The 23,887-nt window shown below is 45.7% G+C and overlaps 1 protein-coding gene across 2 annotated transcripts; it reads left to right on the top strand.

Annotated features, from left to right (window-relative positions):
• The first annotated feature begins 501 nt into the window (after nt 1-501).
• On the top strand, nt 502-23,671 carry MTURN (maturin, neural progenitor differentiation regulator homolog). Of its 2 annotated transcripts, XM_053983819.1 has the most exons (4): nt 502-677; nt 6,468-6,590; nt 12,837-12,991; nt 22,782-23,671. In XM_053983819.1, exons 1-3 carry the CDS (start codon nt 516-518, stop codon nt 12,945-12,947), a joined length of 396 nt encoding a protein of 131 aa, XP_053839794.1. In that variant the 5' UTR covers nt 502-515; the 3' UTR covers nt 12,948-12,991; nt 22,782-23,671. The 2 variants fall into 2 exon arrangements, with proteins under 2 accessions (XP_053839794.1, XP_053839785.1); XM_053983810.1 differs by lacking the exon at nt 22,782-23,671 and having other exon boundaries at nt 12,837-20,591.
• Nucleotides 23,672-23,887: the final 216 nt, after the last annotated feature.

The raw sequence follows: 23,887 nt of genomic DNA, 5'->3' as shown, positions 1-23,887 counted from the left end.
ACCTCATTGTTAACCCACAGATCCACGGTAACAGGCCAGTGACCCAGGAGGAACCTCCGCAAAGCTTTCCAATGTCATGGGGTGATTCTGCCTGTTTTTGGACAGCCCAACAGCCCACACGTGGGTGGCTCCCAGGGAACCCAGTGCAGGCATACCCGTGTGCCGAGCATAATGGGCGCTGCCGAGATTCCGGCCCAGTTCAGGGAAGAGGGATGCCAGTTCAGGGAAGAGGGATGGGAAGCAGCGAGGCGAGGCACGGTCTCACCGACAGCACCTTCATGCGTGGCGCTTTCTTTTTTTTTTTTTTCCTCTCCCCCAAGTTGCCAGAAGGCGTCGAGTCAATTGTCTGCGGCGAATTCCAGCGGGGCCGGTGCCGGGAGCCTCGCGCGGGTCGCGAGGCGCGGCGCGGGGGGCGGGAGGGGCGGCGCGCGGGGCGGGCGCGGGGCGGCGCGAGGCGCGGGCGGCGCGGGGGACGCGGGCGGGAGGCGGCGGCGGCGGCGGCGGCGGGGTCGGCGATGGCTTTCGAGGCGCTGGCGGAGGCGGCGGAGCGATGGTGCGCCCGCACGCCCTTCCAGCTCATCGCCGCCGAGGAGACGGAGCGGCGCATGGACTTCTACGCCGAGCCCGGTGTCTCCTTCTACGTGCTCTGCCCGGAGTCCGCCTGCGGCGACAATTTCGTGAGTGCCCCGTGAGGGGATCGGGGGGTCACGGGCGTGCGGGGCGCCCCCCGCGCGTGTGCGTGGAGGCGCGGGGAGCCCTCGCGCCGCTCCGGGACGCTCCGTCCGTGCGGATCCCCGGACCCCGGCGGGAGCATCCGAGGGGGAGCGCCGGGGGGCGCGGAGGACGGGGCCGTGGCCGGGAGGGAGGGATGCGGTGATGGAGGGCGGCGGGGCCGGGGGCCAGGGGGATCCTCCCACAATCTGCAAAATGGAGTCCGCTGCCGGTGGGGGGCGGCCCCGCGGGCAGGGACACCCCACCCCCCCTTCCCCATCACCCGGCCCGGGGTGGCTGCGGGCTCCGGGCGGGCGGGGAGAAGCGGTGCGGGCCCCCCAGCCTGCCCCGCGCCCCCGCAAGGTTGCAGCTGCCCCTTCCCCCCGCGGCCCCTCCATCCCATCCTCCGGGGGTGCCGGGGCTGGGGCACGGCGCGGGGACGGGAGGACTGGCAGGGCTGTCACGGCAAATGGAGAATGGGCAGGAATAAAATGGAGTCAGGATGACAGGAGGGCCGCGCCGCTCCCCCGCCGCTCCCCGGGGCCGCCGCGGGATCCGTGCAGGTGCCGGCCGGGCGCCCCCGCCCCGCCGCCCCTCACGGAGTTCAGCGCCGAGTTTGTGCAGAAAAGGCTCCAGCACCACAACCCCTGTCTTTGAGAAGGGTCGGGGGGTGCTTTTCCCCTAGGCCAGACCCTCCCGGTGGTGAGCACAAGTGCAGGAAAGTGTCACGGAAAAGCGGCACCTCGCCACGGGGTTTGTAAGCTGCCAAGTGCCAGTTAACTTCAATGAAAGGATTTTACTTTGCTTATTTTAACAAAACAGCTCCTAGAACCATTATTGTAGGAATGTTGTAGGTTCTTCCATTCACAGAGCAAGTTTCATCCTTCCACTTGCTTGACAAATGTTCACTAATTCCCTTTCCAACAGGTAAGTGTAGAGTGAGCCCATCTGACAGATGGGTCCATGGAAACAAAGAGCAGTGGAGTGACTTCTCCAGGACCATAGATCCCAGCAAGCAGGATATTTATTTATTTATTGTGTTGAGTACATGGTCATGCTGAATTATGAAAGAAGTTGTCTGGAGTTTAGTTATGCATCTGTCCAGGGATTCATGAGACCTTCAGATGCAGCAGTGGGGTATCTCAGGGTGTGGGTTCTCTCAGTCCTCTGTGGAAATAGCTCTGCACATCTGTCTTCCCAGCACCTCTGAGCCTGCCAGACCCCAGTGCTCATTGATCTCTGAAGATGCCTGTGCCCAGAAAGGCCATGCCTGCTGCACTCCTAAACAGGAATACGTATTAATCCAGTGCAGCACTAGGCTAAAACTGAGGTTGGACACTATTGATACTGGAAATTGCAAAGAAAGTCCATTTATTTTTCTTAGACATATATTGTTTCTTTATACACTGCTCAATAATTGAGTGAACTCTTTCATACAAAGTATAGTCAACTTCAAAAAAAATCTTTAGCAGCTTCAGACCCTATTCCAATGCTGGCTTTTTGTGTGTGTGTGTGTGTGTGTGTTTGAAATCACATTTTCTCTTTGTTTTTTTTGAAAATATTTTCATTCCGGGGTTGGTGTGGGAAGAACTCCCTGCCCAGAGTCACCACTAAATGGTGCAAAGGGCAAGGTGAAATGGAGCAAGGGGCCAACTCCTGTCAAATCTGGAATATAAGCAGTGGAAAACTAGAAATGATATTTTCTTCTGTCTTTTCTAGCCTTATTGGTTGTGGCACTTTTTCTACTGCTAATACTTTTAAGACAGGCAGATATCTGTCATTCTTAATTCTTTTTCTTTAAAGAGATGGTGTTTCTTTAATATGATTAAGACCCACTAATGATTAGATTCTCCAGCATCCTGTTTCCTTATCCTAGTGCACTGTGGGAATTAATTTCTGCTCCCAGCTTGATTATCTTGGTTTTTTTGCAGTCACTTTCCTTTTTTTTAATGTTCCAGATTATAACTTTGCTTTCTGTGTGCAATCACAGGCTAAATTTTATTTTAAGAAGACTTAATACAAGCCAAGGGACTGATTATCATTTGCACTTTAAAGCCTTGTTGCATGGCTCCTTTAACACAGTGTGAAGTGTGAAAGTGAGTAAATATAAACAGAATTCACAGTGACACACTTCACAGCCTTCTTGCACCCTGTGCCTCTTATAAAGGAGCCTCACATTTAATAAGCATCGGATGCCTGGTATTCTTGTTCTGTCTTTACGTCGTCATTTCATAATGATGCGACTTAAAAAGCTATGTAGGAGGTGCCAGAGAATTCCATGATAACCCACTTGTAAGGAGGAAATGATGAGCATGATGAACTTAAAAGGAAAGAGGAGAGGAGAAAAACTTGGAAAGATTGCCAAGATGCAATCTGGGGGAGAAAACCACTGAATTTTGTCTAACATCAGAGATCCCAGATCATAACAATCTGACACTTTTCATTTCCTGAAAAGATATCTTTAGGCTAGGCTTTTAACATGCTAGAGATGCAGGAGACACATGTAGATGCTTATTGGCATTTTCAGTACCACCTGGACACTGAAACTCCGAATCAGCATATTAGATAGCTGAACAATGTACTGTTCAGCTCCTGATGATCCTGAGGTTCTCGAGGAATTAATTGGACTTGTGTAGCCAAGTGGACTTGTATAGGAGAGTGAGAGTTGTGATGCTATTCCTTACAGTCTGTTATTTGTTTTGTAACCATGTTATTCAAATAAATAAAAATATGATGCCATCTTGCTGCAAGATTTCCTAAAAATATTTCAGAACAGAGTCAGCGGATCTGAATATTTTATGCAAGTCAAATTATCCCCATAAATAAAAAGTTTTACTGTTATGCACAACAAGTGGTCTGCTTAGAAAAAGGTGGGCCAGCAAGTGATTCTGCCATCCAGCTACACTGAGTCATCTAAAGGTGTGAGGGAAAGCAAACCCCTCCAGATGCAACCCTGTTGATGTCCTCAGCTATGTTCTGTGTGTAGATGCTGAACTAAATAATTCAACCACTGATCTTAGGTCAGCTGAGGTGGAAATTAGTGGCTGTGTGCTTTTGTAGTGACACAAAACAACTGTGAGCAAAACTGGGCAAGCTTGGAAAACACATACTCTGATGATGAGGTTAATATTTTTTTAATTGCACAGCCACAACCAAGCACTGTGATCCATGAGTTTGCCAGCACCCACCTTCTCCCACTGCAGAGAGATCCTCAGGCATCGGGTTTTCCAGGAAAACCATCTCTGTATATGCAGCCTTACTGAGCTTTCTAAACAGGAGTTGAATCCTGAAATTACGTTTGTTTTTATTTTGAAAGGCCGAAATTCCTTTTGCAGGTTCCTCTGGAGATGGGTGAGTCAGTGCTGAGAGAGTTCCTGCGCTGCCTGGGTGCAGCACTGAACCACCACAGAGAGCTGTAGATGCAGCTGAACCTACAGGCATTACAGTCCTGGTCTTTATTATGGTTGAGGTTTTTGAGGGAGAAGATTAAATCAACCCATTTCCGAATGAGATGTGTGCACTAATGGCACGTGAAACTTTTCGTAGTGTGTTTGTTGCTACAGTCAACATTTAAAATCCTCTGCAGATGGGGAGATTTTGGAATTGTTACTTGCTAATTGTCCTATGGTGGTATGCAAAAAAATCTCCTCAAAAACTCAGTGATCAGGTCATTCTCTTAGGTTTTCCCCTTGTGTTAGATCATCTTCCTCTGCCTACTGCTGATGAATTCATACTAGTGTCTGAAATGTGGTGCAGCTTGAAAAGAGATTGTAGAAACACGTTAGGACAACATGGGGTTAACTTGCCCTGGGGAATGAACCAGCAATGATTTATTAAAGGGCAGGGCCTGATTTTCATTTATGTGGAAGCTCCTGTGTATAGCTCTAGTAGTCAGAAGAAACCACAATTTAAACAAGAATGAGGATCTCAGTTGTCATAATTGTTTTATATATATAAACAATTGCAACAGGTTTGGCATGAGCCAGGAATTGCCAAGCTGCAACATTCAGCTCTGAAGTTTAGGAGTAACTAAACAGTTATTGCTAACCCCAAGTATGAAGAAATCATGGGCCAGACCTCCAAAACCTTCTCCAAAGGCTGTTTTTAAAATGTGATTTGGAAGTGTTCATTTGATATTTTGAGGAGGGCTCATTTCAGTTCACTTCATGTACGTTCTGCCTTTTTAGGCCACAGAAATCACAAAGTTCTGCTTTTTTTTTTTTTTTTTTTTTGTTGTAAACAGAGGCTGAGATTTAGTTGTGTATTTATAGGATTACAAGGCCCATGACTCTTTTAAGGTGGCATGAAGTATCATGAGACTTGTGGTATGTGTGTTTGAGAGTTGGCAAGACTGTAAAGAACTTATTTTTATTGCTGGAATGATTAAGACATGACTCTGGTTATATGGAAAGAGCAGAACCTACTCAGTAATGCAGGGCTCTTTTCATAACAAAACATTTCACTATGTTTATGCTTGTAAAGTGCAACAAGCAGCAAAGAAAATGTAGGTCAAGTGAGGTTCATAGCAAAGCAGTTACAGGTTTTATCTTAAAGGTGCACTTTAGGTGATGTTAATTACTGTTTTCTTTCATTAAGTGCAAAACTGCATCCCTGGCAGGTACTCAGCACTGAAGAGAAAGGCAACATGCACGTCTTATGCTAGGGATTGAAACATCTGTCGTTTTGAGTCTTACCCTGAATGTTAGTTAAAGCTTTGGAAAGATCCTCCTCTTTCCTTGTTTAAGCATAACCTGCTGTTTATAGCAAGTAAAAAGGCACTCTGGGGAAAAGAGCCGTTGTGCAAAAAGAGAGGTACAGGAGTCTCAGACCAATTTGGCAGCACTGCACTTCTCTGTGTGGCAGGCTGCCTAAGACAGTCCCATGCACAAAGTTATCAAACAGAAGGTGTTTAAGATGATGCATTAGCTTGTGCTCTTGGGCACAGGAAGCATTGTTGCCTGGGTGCTCTCTCCATCACTTGCCAGCTCTGTTTCAAGCAACCTCTTAGCAGCAGAATAAACATAAGTTTTGAGAGAGGCTTTGAGTGTAAGGCTGGGGAGCCAGTATCTCCAGAGCAGAAGTAAGACAGAAGGATCTCAAATGGGTTTAAATGTGCCTGCCTGGGAAGAGAAGATTGTGTTCCAGGAGGAGTAAATCTCAAAACAGGGTAGGAGGCTCAAAGTGTCAGGATGCTGTGAGTGCCCAAACATCTCTTCTTGGCTCTGTGTCTATCCTGCAGGCAGATTTTGCATCTTTCCTTCTGCATCGTCGAGAGAATTACACATCAAATTCCACCTCCAGGGTCGCATCATATTTCCACTAATGCCAGAAGACAAAGAGATGCTTTAGCTCTTCCTGAGGGCTTCACTGCAGCAGATGATGTAGAAAAAGAGAAAACCCAACATGACTTCCAGGTCTGAGCAGGGCTGATGTCAAACAAAAGTACCTTTATAGGTAAAATGTGTGTGCGCCAAGTGCGTGTACCCTTCATGGCTGGTGCAACCATGAGACATTTCTGCTTCTGGATCGATTTCCCTGTTTTCTGATGCATCATGTTATTAAAATCCAGGTTCCTCCTCAGAAACATGGCTTCTGAAAGAGCCTGCAATGCCTGTCCCCAGGGCAGGTCTGAACTACAGGAGGCTTGGTGTACTTTGGCAGATGTTTACAACATGTCACCTTATAAAATCACATGGAAAGGTTGGCGTGAATTCCTGTTAATGCCTTTCCTTTCTTGTGTTGCTGTTGGCTTTCAGCATGTGTGGAGCGAAAGTGAGGACTGCTTACCTTTTCTGCAGCTTGCACAGGACTACATCTCCTCCTGTGGGAAGAAAACACTCCATGAAATATTGGAAAAAGTCTTCAAATCCTTCAGACCCGTAAGTGCTTTTTTTTCCCCTTCTAAATGTTGACAGTTAGCTTTGACTTTTAATAGGACAGCACTGGATAGAGCAAGCTGTTTTTTCTTCTCCAGAAATTTACATCTCCAGTTAGCTGCCTGGGTACAGGAGTGTTAGCACATAAGCTAGCATCAGGCAATTGGAAATTGTTTCTTGGAAGTCAGCTGGCTTTTTATTTCCATCTCTGTGTTTGAGAGAATGAGATTCCCGTGTGGGATGGGAGGCCAGCTGATGTGTCAGCCGGTGGCAGCGGGCAGGGGCTCGCGTCCTGCTGATGCAGCACTGACTCCAAGGAACAGGATACGAGTCAGCGCCGCGGGACTTTGTGGCAGAGCTGTTTCCTGGCACTGGAACTGGGGAGTTTTGCAAGGATATGAACAGCTAGAGTAAACCTCTGGGAAACTGGAAATATGGTCTCTCCTCAGGGTGGTTTTATTTTATTTTATGGTTGGGGTTTTTTGCCCCAAGTGATGCAGATTTTGCTATCAGGATTGCTGCCATTTGGTATTTCCACACACTGGTTTGGTCACTGCTTGAGAAGAAGTTGGAAGAGAAGCCAGGTTTTTTGGCGAGGGGGCCTGTATTTTTCTGTTTTGCTGCTACTCAGCTTTCTCTGTCCTAGTTTGACACATTAAGATTTGTGCCAAAGCCAGGATTTCATCAGGGTGAGGTGTCTTAGGCTGACTGTTGTCCTTCATTTTTGCCACATACTCCTTTTGAATGTTTTGGGGCTGGCTAAGGGCTTGGTGCAAAGCAGGAGAAGGTTTGTAGCCAGAGTCATTCTCCTGTCATGTCCATGAAAAAGTTCACCAATGGACGTTTTTATACTCAACTTTCCCCTCCTGTCTTTTTCTGGCTAATTGAGAAGACTGGAAATGTATCCCAAGTATTTAGTGCGAAAGGGAGGGCCTGGAGCACCAATATGAAAACACTGGCCCTCCCTGTGTTGCACCCTTGCACAGATCACCACAGCTGGTCGACATAAAAGAGCATAGTTTTAAAGAATCCTTTGAGAGGCTAGAAATAAATAGAACAGATGCACACTTTTCTTAGAAAGGGCTGGAAATCTGATCTGTCACTACAGCTGCTTGTAATTGTGAAAACATGCAAAAAATACAAGTATGTTTCCCGGAACAATATTGGGCTCTAAGATCTTCATAACTGTCTTCTCCTGCTCAGGGAAGCTGTGCCTTTGATGAGAAACTTCCATTGGTTTAACTAAGGAGGGCTTAAAAAAGACTTAATTAAATTGGTGCAGATTACTTATTTCATTTAAACCACATTTATTCCAGCATAATTTAAGTTACTGAGAAATTGACTTCAGTCAAACCAAGTTGAGCTACTCTTCAGAATAAAAAGGTTGAAAGTAAGGGGAACCATTATCCTCACATATCCTGAGCCCTTCATTAATACCTCACATTTCACCTCATGATTCCCACAGCTGACCACATAAAATGAGGTTGAACTAGAATGTGTCTTTTCCAAGACACACTTGATGTAGTCTTCAGGTGACTTAAAGGATACAACACTGCTGGGCACTTTTTCTTCTCATGGCTAGTTACGGTGCTCTCTGAATAACTCTTTTGTTTACAATCTGTGTTTTTCTAGTTTTTCTCCCTAGCTGTTGAATTTCATTTCACTTTTTTTTGCTCAAAAATGGTGTCCTCAGTTGCCAGAAACCTCTTTCAGACTGTAATCAAGTACCTCTTCATTTTCTCATGGTTGTACCACAGATAATTAAGTTTCTCAGCTTCTCCTTTCACCCAGTATTGAGAGATTTGCATCAGCATAACAAAACTGAGTTTATCATTTGAGGTATGGCTGTGTGTAGACAAGTCTAATTAAGGAATGTATTGACATTTTTTCCTCATAGTAGCTATTAAAAATAGGACACACATAGGAGGAAAGATTTTAAAAATTGAATGGTGTTACAGTAGATGCATGGAAACAGTTATTTTGCACCCTCAGGCCTTTCCCAGGACAAAACCACTTTTCTTTGAGATTGGGAAATTATTTCCTTGGCATCACTTCATACTGTCTCCTGTCCTTTCTGAACTGGACCCATTTTACTAAGGAGACCACCTTGCTGTCAGCTTCAAGGCAACAGTGCATTTGCAGGGCATTTCTTCTCCTCTATCCCAGCAAATCAGCTGACAGAGACCAGTCTGGCAAATGCCAGTGTGAAAAATGGCAGTTCAGGAAAAAAACTGCAACTGAAGTTCAGACTGGGCTTTTCTGAAGTATCTTTTCTGAAGTAACTGGGGCCTCTGGGACACTGAGGACCAGGTTTTTAGCAGATGCTTGCTAAGCACTGTAAAGCACCTTCTGAAAGTCTTCTCCATTTTGGTATTCCCAGTAGACATCTGTGATTATTAGACAGTTCTGAAATTCTTTGTTGAGGTTTTTTGAAGGGAAATATTTAGAAGAAAACAGTGGCAGTGCATCTGCAGCTTTCCATGCTGTTTGGCACAGCATGAGCATCTGCCTTCCCATAACTGAGGGCTCCAGAAACAACTTTTTCCAGTAACTCAGCTCAGCCCTGCTCTGCACATTCATGATAACAGCCCAGCCATGTCTCCATGAGCTTGCCCTGGGGCTGTGGAGTGGGAAGGGACTGGCTTCTCATGCTACTGGGCCCTGTGTTTTGGAGACAGTGAGAATATGAATGCCCAGCAGTTGGCATCCCTCTCAGTGAGAGACAGAGAATTCCCTCTGCTCACCAGTCTTCCATGGGCACAGAAGGCAATGAGGGTGGTCTAGGTCTGCTCACTGTCCCTCACTGCTCTCAGGCATCTCTCCCCTAATGTTTTATGTGCCTAAACACAGTGCCAAGCAGGATATTTAATTGGATGAGGCTTGTTAAAAAGTGCTGGTTTGCCTGCAACAACTATCCACACCTCTCAAGGTGTTTCTTTACTGAAGGTGGTGAGGGGCATGTTGTCTGTACCCATTACTGACTTCCTGTGTCCCAGGAAATTTCCACAAAACTTTGTGATTTGTCTTATTATCCACTTCTTCAGGGAGCATCTAGAAGTGCCAAGGTACATGATATCAACCAATAGCACTGGGCTCAAATACTGTTATTTGCCTCAGAGCATCACATCTCCTCCTGTGTTTTGGTCTTTCTGGTGTCAGAAAGACAGCAGAGGTGCCATACTCTGGTGCTAGGAGGTACCCATGCTGGTACTTTCAAGCATATCTGTCTGGAGACATAGTCCTTCCCACAGGGATTCAACAGAACTGTGTTAGCTCTAGTGTAGCATCACATGGACTGCTGAAGCTCAGTCTTGTACATGGTTTATTTTTTAGTGTGCTTGGGTGCCAGCTTTTAGTAGGACACAGTGTCACTTTGTTTCCATAAGTTAGTAACTGTGAGGTTATTTGTAAAATCAGGGCACTTTGAAAGGGTTAAGAAAGACAAATATAAGAAATGCCTGAAGGACATCACACCAACTGGCAAAGTTTGCAGGAAACCAAGGCATGAGTCATACAATTCAGCAGCAGATTCCAGGGGTCCTACACTGAGCTCATCTTCAGCCTGGAAAGCCTACATCTGAAGTGGGCAGTCTGCAGTGTAAAAGCCATTTATTCCTTATCCACTGTATTCATGCATGTCCCGGTGACCTCTCCTTTACCTCCAGATGAGTAGTTTGGCCAGCAGAAATAAATAGCTGTAGTTCAGGCAATGCTGCTGATTGTTATCCTCCCTCCTTCCCTCCTCACCATGCCCCTGACCTCCTCCTAGCCATGCATCCCTGCCTGGCAGTTTTTTTCCCCTTGGCTTTTCTGCTGATGAATCAGCTCTCTCTTTCTACCACAGTTTTCTATTTTATGTCTTTTCTCATTGTTTTCCTCTGCAGTTAAGTCCTTTCAAGTCTGCTGAATAGCTGATACTTCAAAAAACATAGCAGCTATGGACTAGAAGCAGAAACTAGTGTGTGGGAAAGAAGATAAGGTGGGAGTCAATCTAAGATCAGCCCAGGCCATCTTCATCATCTTACTTTGTCATTACCTTATGTATACCCTCCTTCTGTTTTGTCCCAATGTTTGTAGAGCTCCCTGCTCTTTGGACCTTGATCCTCCCCCTTCATGTGTTGAAGGTGTGGGCTGATTTGTCCCTGCAGTCCAGAGAGCAGTAAGGGGTTAACAGCAGTGAGGGACCACCATAATCCTGTGGGAAGTAACAGGATATGACACCTAAAAGCAAGACCTGTATGGTTGAGGTCCTTGGTGGCTTGGAGGGTCATAAAGTGTCTGTGAGAGAATAAAACTACATCTCCCTTGGAGGAGAATCTCATCCCATCCCATCCTATCCCATCCCACCCCACCCCCATTCTTCCTCTGTAAAACCACTAAAGTCTACAGCATCACTCTGATTTACACTGCTCCCTCTGATTTATGCTGCTCCAGGGAATGAGGAGCTGGATTTCCTGATGGCGAAGAGAGAGGGAATGTGTGAAAAGCAGGATGTACTCCCTATCCTTTGGGATTGTGCATGTGTTTTGAATTCTTGTGGTGCATGTTGTGTTTTCCATACTAATTTTGCAGTACAGTATCCCATAAAATGAAGATTCATGTGACTCATTTCCTTGCAAATCAAAGAGGAATTATGACCAGAGGTGGGGAAAAAAAATGCAATCAAAACTCTTTCTACCAGGTGATACAAACAGGAGTACAACACTCACATCTAAATTGAATATACCAGATTAGTTTATCAAAAATAATACTGTTGTATAAGAAGGTCTAGAAAGAGTCCTTGATTTTGCCTTTTGAAAACTGAGTATTTTAATTTTAGCTTCAACATGAAATAAAACCCCCGCATCCTGAAAATGAACTGAGCCATTCATGTTTAGTTAAGCATTTGATTTGAAAAATATATACGCAGAGGAACAATTACTTTGTTCTCCTTAGGAAAAAAAAAACATTTTCCATTTGGGGTCTCTCCGTAAGTATTTTTAAAATGTGAAGGAGGGGATTTAGTCAGCAAATTCTCCTTCCATTTCCCTGCCGAAGAAAGCCTGTAACTAAAAATCTAATTTTCTCCCAGTGACAGTGACGAATACAAGCTTCATTGCACCCAGAAGCTCATTCTATGCCTTGTATTTATGTCCACTAAATAATTTTGAATGTCGATCACAGACTGAATTAGTTTAAGTCCCTGAAAATCTGCCTCATTGCAGCCTTCTCATTTCCATGCTGTCACCTAAAGAGTGTCACCCTCCTCACGATTTTTCTGGGCTTTGCCTCTTTCAAGAGCTAACAGCTGCATCACTCTCCAAAGAGGGTGTTACATGCATCTGTGCTGCTCTTCCAGCCCTGCAAGCTAAACATGGTATTCTCAGTTATGCCTGGCCTATGATTTTGCTTTGTGGCTATTAATAGCTGTTAGTGGAAGAATCTGAGATTTCCACAAGAGATGCATTATTTTGACTGTTATTTGGTTTATCTGTCTTCCTGACTTCTGTTGGCGTGGCAACCTTTTCGGGGAGAGGTGAGAAATTCAAACATGGCTGTTTGCTCCTTTTCCTGTACTGAAGAGGTGATGTTGCAGTGGTCGGAGCCATCAGGTGGAGCCATCCAAACATAGTCCAAGGAAGATGAACTTGCAGTTCCTTGCAAGCCCAAATCTAATTTGCAGAAGTTTAAAGAGACAGTATTTCAGTGGAATACACAGTAATTCTTACTGCATGGGCTTCACACAGCAGGCAAGACTATCTGGTGTGATGGAGTGAAGGCTTCAAGAAGAGCATTTGACATGGCGGGTTCTTTGGGTTTTTAGGGATTCCTTGCCTATTCCAGACTAGCCAGTCTTTCATGAGGATGTTTTCTTCTTTGCTTTTATAGGGCTGACAAAAACCAAACTTAAACCAAGACAACTACTGCTACAGTATTATCATGGTTCTTTCTGAAGTTAAACCATTGCCAAGTCTAAACACTCAACAATTCATAATGTAACCTCAGAGAAGAATGTGAAGCTTTTTGCAAGTGCTTTGTTTTGGTTTTATTTATCTTCCGGTCTCTGAGCGCTTAATTTGGTGTGAGGATGCATTTTCAAATCTTTTTTTATCCCAGGAGGGAGACAAAGAGAGTCAAGATCATTATGCAGTACTGTTATTCCAGGGTTTGAGGTTTTTAAGAAGTGCGCATAGGATTTGTGTGAAGATTTGCAGCAAAGCTGCACAAGTGGGTAATTCACTGTTACACAGTGTTTTCTCTTCTTTGTAGTTACTTGGGCTTCCAGATGTTGATGATGATGCATTTGAAGAATATAACGCAGATGTGGAAGAAGAGGAGCCAGAAGCCGATCACCAACAGATGGGTGTCAGTCAGCAGTGATTTTCTGAGAAGCTATAAAAAAATTCGGAAGCCTTTGGTACCAGGTGGGGTCAGGTGGTCCCATGTTAGCCTGTTTGAATTAGCACATCACAAGGGGATATCTGGCTGCCAAGATAAAAGTTTTACAAAAAATGGTTAAAAAAAAAAATAATAATCCGTGATGAGCTTTGCTAAGAAGTGACCTGAATTTTGCTCCTGCTTCAGTGGGTTTTCTATGGAATTGTCTTGGTAGCATTCTGCCGTTATCAGTCTAGAAGTAGTTTTGTCGCTGACTTGTCTCTTCGATTTGTGTTCGAGAGTAGTGTTTGCTGACATGAATGTAGAGTACTGAGAATGTAGGAGGCGTGTGGGGAGAGTGCTGAGTCCTCACCCGTGACCTTTCCAAGGAAACCAGTGCAGAGAGCAAACACCACCTGCGCTTTTCTTTTTAGTTCAACAGCTATAGGTTTTTGACAAAGTACCAAACGTGGAGAGACGTCTCCTGAAAAACAGTAGTTTAGTAGTGGTTGGTGCTGCAGAAGTGCATGTGAAGGCTTAATGAAAATAATGGGAAGTAAGAATCTGGAGGGTGTCAGACATATTGATGTCATTTCACTGACACCTGAATTTCCAAGTGCTGAATTAATAACTGGGAGTAACTGGCACCAGCAGCGCACATTATAATCAGCCCTGATACTTTGACACCATGTGATCCAAAGGCAAGTGCTGCTTTCTTACAAATCAAGTAAAAAATAGCTGTTGCCTATCCCTCTTCTGCATGACAACTAACTTTAAGCTTTGCTGGTTTTGATACACTGCCCAATTATTGCTCAAACTACTTCGTGGCATAGTGCACTAGAATCATGGAATCATAGAGTACGCTGAGTTGGAAGGTTCCCATCAGGATCCTTGAGTCCAGCTCCTGGCCTTGCTCAGGGCACGCTAAGAGTCACACCATGTGCCTGAGAGTGTTGTCCAAATGCTTCTTGAACTCTGTCAGGTTTGTGCTGTGACCACTTCCCTGGGGAGCCTGTTCAGTGCCCAACCACCCTCTGGGTGAGGAATCTTTCCTGATATCCAACTTAAACCTCCCCTGACAACTTCAGGCCATTCTTTTGGGTCCTGTCACTGGTCATGAGAGTTAAGAGATCTGTAGCTGCCCCTCCTCTCCCCATCTTGAGGATGCTGAAGACCACAATGAGGTCTCCCCTCAGTCTCCTTCAGGCTGAACAAACCAAGTGACCTCAGCCACTCCTCACCAGGCTTCCCTTTGAGACCCTTCACCATCCTTGTTGCCTTCTTCTGGACACTCTCTAATAGTTAAATGTCTTCTTTACATTGTGGCTCTCAAAATTGCCTCCAGCACTTGAGGTGAGGCTGCCCCAGTGCAGAGCAGAGCAGGACAATCCCCTCCCTTGCCCGGCTGGCGATGCTGTCCCCCAGGACACGCTTGGCCCTCCTGGCTGCCTGGGCACTACTGACTCACATTCAACTTGCCATCAATCAGGACCCCCAGGTCCCTTTCCACAGTGCTGCTCTCCAGCCTCCCCTGGTCTTTACACACAACCAGGGTTGCCCTGTCCCAGGTGCAGAATCCAGCACTTGCCCCTGTTAAACTTCACACAATTGGTGATTGCCCATCTCTAATTTGTCAAAGTCTCTCTGCAGGGCCTCTCTGCCCTCAAGAGAGTTGTCATCTCCTCCCAGTTTAGTGTCGTCAGCAAACTTACTTAGTATTCCTTCAAGTCCTGCGTCCTGGTTGTTAGTGAGATGTTGAAGAGCACAGGGCCAGGGATGGAGCCCTGTGGTACCTCACTGGTGACAGATCACCAGTCTGATGTCACCCCATTCACTGTAACCCTTTGTGCCCAGCCTGTGAACCAGTTGCTCACCCATCCCATGGCATGTTTATCCAGCTGTGTGCTGGACATTTTGGTCAGAAGGATACTTTTGATACAGTATCAAAAGCTTTACTGAACTCCAAATATATGACATCATCTTGCTTCCCTTGATCAGCTAGGTGGATTACCTTGTTATAAAAGGAAATCAGGTTCGACAAGCAGGACTTTGCCTTCATGAAGCCATGCTGGCTGTGACCAGTGACTGCACTGTACTCCAGGTGTTTATATATACCTTCCAGAATAATATTTTCCATGATTTTACTGGGCACTGAAGTGAGACTGACAGGCCTGTATTTTCCAGGATCTTCCTTGAGTGCAACTTGAATGCAACTTAACACTGAAGCCATAAGGGTATCAACCAACACCTGGCTCTTAAAATTATGCCAGACCTCTTTCTGGGCCTTTGAGCTAGTCTGGGCATATACACCTTCTTGGAGGGGGAGCTAAAATACTGCTTCAGCTGATGTAAAATTTAGTGAGGTTTTACTTATCAGGGGACTTGCTCCCCAAGGGGTTTGGTGAGTGTTTTTGTATGAAGGAGAAGATGACCCCTCATATTTTTTACCTGTTTTACGTAGTTCCAAATAACTTGGATGAGTGCCAGACTGTGAAGATGCAGGGTCTCTTTATTTACTTGCCTTTTGTACTGAAAATATAAGAAGCAAAGGTAATTCTGTTGTAATACAGCTGTTTTCCACAATCAAGAACAATGTTTCTAAATTTACTCCTTTTTTCCAATTTTTTAAAAATTGTAAAACAAAGGTCACACACTTAAAAAGCCCTTTTATATGGAATTAACTTTATAAAAACAAGGAGTGAGCGAAGAGAAAATGCTTGGACAATTCCTATAAATAACTCGCATCATTTTGAAAACCCTGTTGTTAATGATGTCTCCTTTTCAATAGATTTTTAAAGACTTTTTCCAGGGTTACTAAAGAGAGCAAGTTTTCTTGATGGTTTACATTTATGATGGTGGTTTGAAATATGCATAGCACATGACTTTTTCTGTCGGAGGCAAAGATCTTCCATAACTGGGATGATGTGTGTTACCTGAGTCTGCACAGAAGTGTCTGCAACACTGTAAAAGTCAGAGTTTAAGAATATAAAAAAAAAAGTGGAAGAAAACCAGAGCTTAATGCAACTTTGTACATTCTTTCAGCATGCAGGCATAGACATGGTAGTTGCAGCACCTTTTCTATGGACTAGTGATGTGAGAACCGTGGCAGTTCACTGTATAACACTGTATAGCAGCAATAGGCTTTTTGCTTACTGAAATAAAGTGTAAGACCAGTGGTTTCCACCCCTGCTTTAAGCCCCTAAATTTTTATTTCCTCTCCAGCTAGGACAGATGCTACAACCTTAAACAGAGCCTTCCTTTGGAAGAACCTCTCTTCATAGCATACAACCTTTAGGTTGTGGCTCACACAAGTAGATTTTATGGGGCTGACTTTCCTCTGCTCTACTGTAATGCAAGTGAGCAATTTACAGTTGTGCAGGCTAGAGGCAAAGTCCTGCTGTTCAGGTTTGCTGAGCACTTCACCCGTTTGTTTGAGGGGCAGGTGGCTGGCACCAATCTGCAGGTGCAGGCACCCCACGCACTCCTGCACAGTGAGCTGGGCTGCGAGCCTGGCCTGACTGGAACACAACCCTCTGCCTTTTACAGACAGGCAGGCTTCCAGCTGGATCGGTCCCACCACCTGGCTCAGCGTGTGGCTGCACAGAGAGTGCTGGCACAGCAGAGGGGAGGGTGCAGGGTGGACATGGGTAGTAGCTGAGGACCTGCTGCTAAATGCGCCTTGCATGGTGTCAGGGGCCTGTGGCAGAGATGTGGACTGGCCTAAATGCTGTGAGGGATTGACTCCACAAGGCTCAGTGGGAATTGGGCACTGGTGGCAGCGGAATAGGCAGGAATTCATGAAATGAGGAAAGACTAAAATCCAGTGCTTGTAATTGTATGCAGGAGGTTGTAATGTGTACTGCACTGTGCTACCTTTCCCTGCATATTGATTGAATGAGTGGTTGAACATTAATACAGTTGCAAGCAAACAACGCTGTAAATTATGTAGATATATTATTTTCTGTATTCACTAACTCACTTTTTCTTTTGAATGTCATGTGCCATTTGAGTGACAACCACACAGACTACAAGTGCTGGACAGACAGCCCTTCTGTAGTGCTCTGCCCTGCAAAACTCGCACTGAAGCCAGCGAGATTTTGTTCAGGCAGGACCTGCAGGACCAGGGGATGTGTGAGGCTTGGTCCTGTAGAAAGCTGAGCGCTCTCATTTCCTCTCACTTTGCTAGGAACCGAATGTGTTGAGCTCTGCTGCTGAGCTGAAGCATGACCAGGCAGCACTGAGAATAAACTGGAATTTTATACATAGAAATTTTAATTTACATGTAATAAATGTGAATGAGCATTAATATAGAATGTATTTTATCAAAAAATATTGATTCCTTACTTTGACCAAATACATTTCTGTATTACTGTGTTACTTTTCCATACTTGCCAAATGATGCAAGAGTGTGGAGCTGGTTTGGTTGTACTACAACTTGTTTTTGTATTTCGTTTGTATTTTATTTTTCCCTCCCTCCTACCACATATTGCAGTTAGTAGTCATTCAGTAATAAATCAGGGGTAGCATGACCCTGTGACTAGGCTGCCAGACTGAGACACAAGATTTGCCAACACATGCATAAATGCTTGCAAACCTGGATACTCGGTGAGATGTGGGTTTGTAGCTCTGCCATTGCCTTGCCCTGAGCTTTAGGTGGGTCTCAGACTCTGAGAATTCAGGACAGGTCTCCAGTTATGCATGCAGACCTCCGGAAAATTTAGCAGGAGCAGGGTAATTCCTTTGAAAGTGCCACCTTAAGCCTTTTCTAAAAGGGACTGTTAGTATTATTTGTCCAGCAGTGTATATAGCGCTTTAGGTCTGTGGGTGAGCAGAGATACACATTATCGTTGCCTATCCTCAGAGCAAACCAGTAATGAAAGGACATAGAAGGGTTTCCCTTTTCCCTTATCCTTTCTCATAGGCATTTCATGCTCTATCTGAATATAAATACAGCATAGCAGGGCCTCTTGCAGAACTGGTGCTTCTGAATAGGAGTTGCATGAATGCAGTCAGCAGAGTGCTGCTTGGGTGATGAGAAATACATGGGATGCCAGATGGAAAGGCAGATTTCAGAACTGTGACAGGTGCAGGGGCAAGAGTGAGCAAAGCCTCTTCAGAGAGAGAGATGCTGATATTTCCGAGTCAGCCAATGCCATCCTGCAAGTATCTACATATTGAACCCATGCAGTTTATGGAAAAGCTCCTCTGGACACTACTGAGGCCTTGAGCTCAGTTGTATTTTCCCGTTAGTGTCCTGCCTGATTAATGCATTGAGATGTTTGAGGGAGGAAGGGATAGAGAAGGCAAACTGAAAAGCCTATTCCTCTTCTCCAGCATTATGATATTGTGTGAGTTGGTAGGAGCAGCAGTCAGGGTGCCGGAAGCTCCTTTTTTAGGTGCATAGTTACATCTCCTTAAAAGGACTTGCTCATGAGAGAAATAATTGTCAGACTGTTACCTCACAGAAACAGGAGGAATAGCCCACCCCTGAGCACAATGACCTGATCCCTCACCAGACTTCAGCTCCACCTCCTGCCCTGCTCCTGGCTCTCTTGCAGGCAGTTTCCCTCCATGCATAGTGCTGTGCCTTTGAAAGAATCATGCTTGTAAGAATGCCACTTTTTCTGGGAATAGCCATAGTTAGTTTGCCTGCATCAATGACATGCATGTCAGCTGCTGCATCTTGTCATTGTGTCCCATGGAAGATGTGCTGAGTGATATGGTGGCTGGGGGCAGCAGGGAGGAGTTCTGTTGCAACATTGCTGAGTAAGTCCCTGCCCTTTACCCCTCTGCAAGGTGGGACATGAAACTGTGACAGTAAAAACGATTGCAATAACATTGTGGACATTGTTTTGGAAAGCTGCCATTTAGGACATATTTCCAGCCTCTTCCAACATCTTTCTTTATCTTTGTCTGGAATCCAGGGCTGATGTCTATGGCTGTTTTACTCAGTGTTAGCTTTAGCAGTGGCAGGAGGCGAAGTTGCATCCTTACCCTGTGGCCATACTTCCCTCCTGTCCATCCTTACCATTCTGTTCTTCTCAGAAGTTCTCCCAGAAGAAGAGAAGCATAGGAAGGAGGAGAGAAACACCTCTTACCTCCCACAGCTTGCAGCCAGGTGCATCAGTGGCGCTGCAGTTCAGCCCAGTGTGAGTCACACTGTCCTTTCTGTATAGGGGGGATGAGGTGGCATGGCAGATGTGTTATCCCTCGAGGACCCTGGAGGGGTCTGTGCCAGACAGGGGTTGTGCAGAAGACAGCAGTCATTTTAGGTGCCAAACCCAGTGTCTTTTCACAGGCAGTTATGTCTAGCCAGATAATCCAATCTCTGAAAATCATAACCCATTGAGACTCTCCAGGTTGGAAATCCAGAAAATGAAACTTGTCTGGTTTCCTTGGTCACTGGGAGGTCTCTTTCTCTGCTGGCTGTTTTCGGTTTGGCCAGAGGACATGGGAAATTGGGAAAGATCCCTTCAGGGGCATTAGCTGGATGCCCCTTTCTGTAAATTGCTGAGCAGAGACAAATGCTTTGTTTTATGTGTTTAATTCTGGCAGGACCTCCCCTCTTCCCCAGCAGCCTGTCTCTGCAGACAGCTGCAGCTGGGAAAGCTTTATGTGAGAGTCAGGCAGGAGTGACTCAGGGCAGCAACTCCTAGACCGTTTAACAGGCTGGACTTGAGGTCGTCCTTGCAGGGTAATCACGGAGCTGAAAGCTCAGGGGACATCACTTCCAATGCAGATATTTAAATAGAGTCCTTAAATTTGGTCCTTAGAGGGGAGATCCTGTCACTTTGGGGTTTTATTGGACATCCGAGACTTAGTTGCACTGTTGGTGTTTGATGTCTGTGGCAGGTGGGCGGAGGAATCCTCTTCACTTAACCACATTTACTAGTTCAGTGAGACAAATTGTCTTTTACATGATCTGTATTTGACTTGTTTCTCATTGCTGATTTTTTTTTTAAAGAAAGACAGTCCCTAAAGGCACATCTACATTATTGCAAACCCCAATTTTTATAGAGCTGCATAGCACTGCACTTTCAGTACGAGCTTGGACATAAAAAATAAAAATACAAATTAACAAAAAGGGCCTTCATTTGTCTACAATAAAAAAATCCAAACTTCTTTGAACTAGTTATTGCTGACTATAATGAAGCTTACTGGTTTCATGTAAAATACATTGAACTTTGAAATTCCCTTTCTGTACCAACATGCTGTTGCTCATGTAGCCAAAGATCTGCGGTAACACTGCATGTAAAGGAAGCTTTCATCTTCAGGGGTGGTAGAAGTGTCAGCTCTGGATTTCAGTCAATGCAATTATTTTGTCAAGTTTTCCTTTACTAATGCAGGGACTAGTCAGCCCTCAACACACCAAGCAGAAATCATGTTGTGCCATGCTGTGCCAAGGCTGTCTTTGGTGTGGTTTCCACCATTTTTCTGGCTGGAAGACCTCTCTATCTTTGGGACTATTAAGCTGTGAAAGGAGTCAGCAAAAGAAGTTGCCCTTTTGTTCAGCACTTTCAAAGGTGTAAGCCTACAGTGGAGCACTGCCTGCCTTCTGATCCTCCTTCCTCGTCCACCACCAAGGTGTCAAATCCAGCAGTATCGTTACACGATGAGCTTCCCATTAAAGAGCTTACCAAACTCTGATGACTGATGGTGTCTTTTCTGTATGAGCAAAATCAACTCAGTTGTGAATCTGAGGGGGGCTAAAACACAGCACAATGCATGTGGCACAGGCTTGACTTTCATGGGCACTGCTGGTGCATGATGGGATAACACAGTGTTTATAGGTGTAAGGAGGAGAAAATGATGTCATCTGAGCTTTGGGCTCTGCAAAGCCAGCCCTGATGGACCCAGAGTCATCAGGTGGTTTGGTTTGGCACAGTCTGAGGCAGTGGATTTGCTGTCAGAAGCTGGGAATTGGTAGTAGTATTTGTGTATGAGCCAGTATTTCAGACCTCGCAGGTCCTTTTCTGTTTTGCACAGAATAGGAAGACATCTCTTCTAATTAAGGGACATGTAACGATGCTGAAATGAAAATGGTGATTCTGTTCAAATAATGTGTCTCTTTTCTTTAAACACTTCACTCTTAATTGCTACTTTGACATCTTCTCACCCTGATTTAGTTGAAAGAGTCAAGTCAGTTGTTACCTTTTGTCATGAGCCTCTGTGGGTTGACATCTTCCAGCCCATGGAAGAGGAATTGTCTTAACTTAGCACTTGCCTTGTATTTTTGGCACTTCCTAGGGCATGAGCACTGAGTAGGAGCACACTAATTACATGTCCTCTGGTGTGCCCAGAATGCCAAGCACTGCCTATTAGTCATTCCTGTGGCTGGTGGAGTGCCTGCCAGGACTGCCTCCCTCGTGTTGGAGCATGATCCCGACAGCACAGGCCCCACAGCTTCTTGAGAGACCTTTGCATATGGTGGAAGCCGCTGGGACAGTTTGGCTCTGGCTACAGATACAGCTGCCCTTGCGGATGCAGTGCTGTTCCCAAGTACCCCTTCAGCTGCTTGGAGCCTGCTGCCCTCTCAGGTCTGCTGGATGGGTTTCTGCCTGTGTCAGAAGATCAAGTGAATGTCAACGATTTAGACATCAGCTGTCTGTTAACATGGACCTCAGACCAGGGACAGCCATCTGCCCTGCTGTGGTGGGGAGCTGCCCCACAAAGTGGTGGCTGCAGCCACCCAGCTCAAGTCTGTCTACACTCCAGCTCTCCAAAGTCATGTCACACCTTCCCCAGATCAAGAAATTAGGATGCTCTAGGGCTGTGATAGGCTTTGGCTTTGTATCAAGAGCAGGTCCATTAGAGGTATGCAGTATGTGCTGCCTCTGTTGGCTCCTGCCTAATGCACTGTTCCCCACCACAGCTGTCCTCAATCAGGCAGCTGGGAAATGCTGTTACTGCCCTCGGCAGCATCATGTGCTGTTTTACAGGGTACATCAGATTTTACGTTTTCTTTATGTTCCTTCTACTCTGTGACAAGGTTCTTGTTTCTACCACTTGTTTACTGAGTGATGAAATGCCATAAAAAAGCACATTTAACTTTATTTCCAGTGCCTACGTATATGTAGCCATGCTTTTCACCAAGTAGTGCTGTGCTTGTGACACCAAGGCAAGGCTTTTAGGCTTTTATACCTTTTATTAGACAAACTGATACTGAAAGCCACAAACTCCCAAACTCCTAGTGTGCTTCTCCGTGCTGAAAAGCAGCAATTACATGAGGCAGTCTGATAGCAGGTAATATCTCCCCAACAACCTAACCTTTCTGGTACACATTTCTTGAGGTATTGCTGCCATAAAGATGAGATGGAAGAGGCAGTGTTGAAGCCAGGGTTTTATTTACAGCTTCTAGCAGTGCTAAAGAGACCAGGAGTGGGTTTTGTCAGCTGTGTTATCCCCACCACAGGGCTCCTGAGGAGCCTGTGAAGAAGGGCTGTAACGTGCCATGTGCTTTGAAGCCTTTATGTTTTTGGGTTTGTAGCAGTCCCCTAGAGGTCAGCAGAGCCTACATTTTGAAACAGCTCTAGCTGATGGTAGCTTTGCAGGAATTACAAAAGCAAGTTTGCTGCTGCCCTGGGAGACCTCTGGCAATTTCGTCTGTTGTTGGGGAAGGGATCAGGCTGGGGAAGAAAAGAATCAACTCATGGGGCAGGAAGTCCTGCTTTGGAGACAGGCTTTTCTTTGCAGACAGACAGACAGACAGACAGGTTGAGAACCTGAAGCAAAGGGGAGAAGCAGCTGGAAGATGGGTGCCAGCATTGTCAAAGCTGCATGGGGCAGTGGCAGCTGGTGCCTAAACCTCTTGGCTCCGATAGTACCCATTCCTTCTAGGATCATGGTTGGACTGTACAGCATCAGAAGCAATGTCCCAGCAGAGCAAGCTCTGCCCCCATGCCTGTGTGTGTATCTACACTCCAGTGCTGCAGTGGTGTGGCTGCTGGTCACACTGCTCTGCTCTCAGCATTCACCTGTGTGCACCGTGCCATGCTGGCCTCAGCCACACTGCACCTGCTGATCAGATGTTACCTCTGCTTGCCCAGATCCTTGCAATCCCAGCCTACTTCATGCAGCCACTCTTTTTACCTGCCACCCCAGGCCCAGGACTGGAGATAGAGCTGAGTTTTTCCTGGACTTTTTCAGCTTCTGGGGTTGGAACAGCAGTGTAAGGGAGCCAATCTCTGCCACATTGAAATGACTTGAGGCTGACAAGCAGGTCACAGACAGTCATTCCATGTCCGGTCAGCATAGACATTGTCCATGAATTCCATGTCTTTGCCTTGCAGCAAGCATCCCTGTCGGGGGAGACCTGAAACCAGTGCCTGCAGGACATTGCCAACATGTGCATCACACTTCTCAGCAATGAGAAAATGAGTTACCTTGGGTGGACATGAGCTTGCATTCACTCTACACACTGCTCACCCTCTCCCCAGCTACAGCTGCAGGCTAAATAACTGGGAGTGCAGTTGGCAAAATATGCCTCTTTCTCCCCAGCTTTTCTCCTGGTTAACATACTCAGGTCTATGGCTGCCCCTTTCCCTGTTGTTTAGCTGGAAACCCTCCAAGCACAGCTCTCCATTTTCCTCTGCATCCTTGAGGATCATATGCTCAGCTCTAGTGAAGAACAGAGACTTGCAGTCTTGGTTCAGGAGGACACATAGTGCTGGAAATGCAGTGATTCACACAGAAAATCAGTGCCAGCTTTTATGCCTTCACACTGTCTGGTTTGGTTAATAAAAGTTTGGAAATTTTTATTTTGGCTCTTCTTGAAGGTTTTTTTTTTTTTTTTTTATCACTCTCTGTTTATTGTATTGCTTTTTGTTTCTGCAAACCCCTTATCAGGGAAGGTTTTGAGCTGCCTGTGAGTCATGTAGCAGTGATGGGGAGTGGCAGCTCTGGGATCTGAGCATGTGAGTTTGTGCCCAGCTCACGTAATCGCA

The sequence above is a fragment of the Vidua macroura genome, chromosome 1 (assembly GCF_024509145.1).
Source record: "Vidua macroura isolate BioBank_ID:100142 chromosome 1, ASM2450914v1, whole genome shotgun sequence".
NCBI lineage: Eukaryota > Metazoa > Chordata > Aves > Passeriformes > Viduidae > Vidua > Vidua macroura.
Note: the sequence above shows the minus strand (reverse complement) of the source record. Positions and strands in the feature narration are given on the sequence as shown.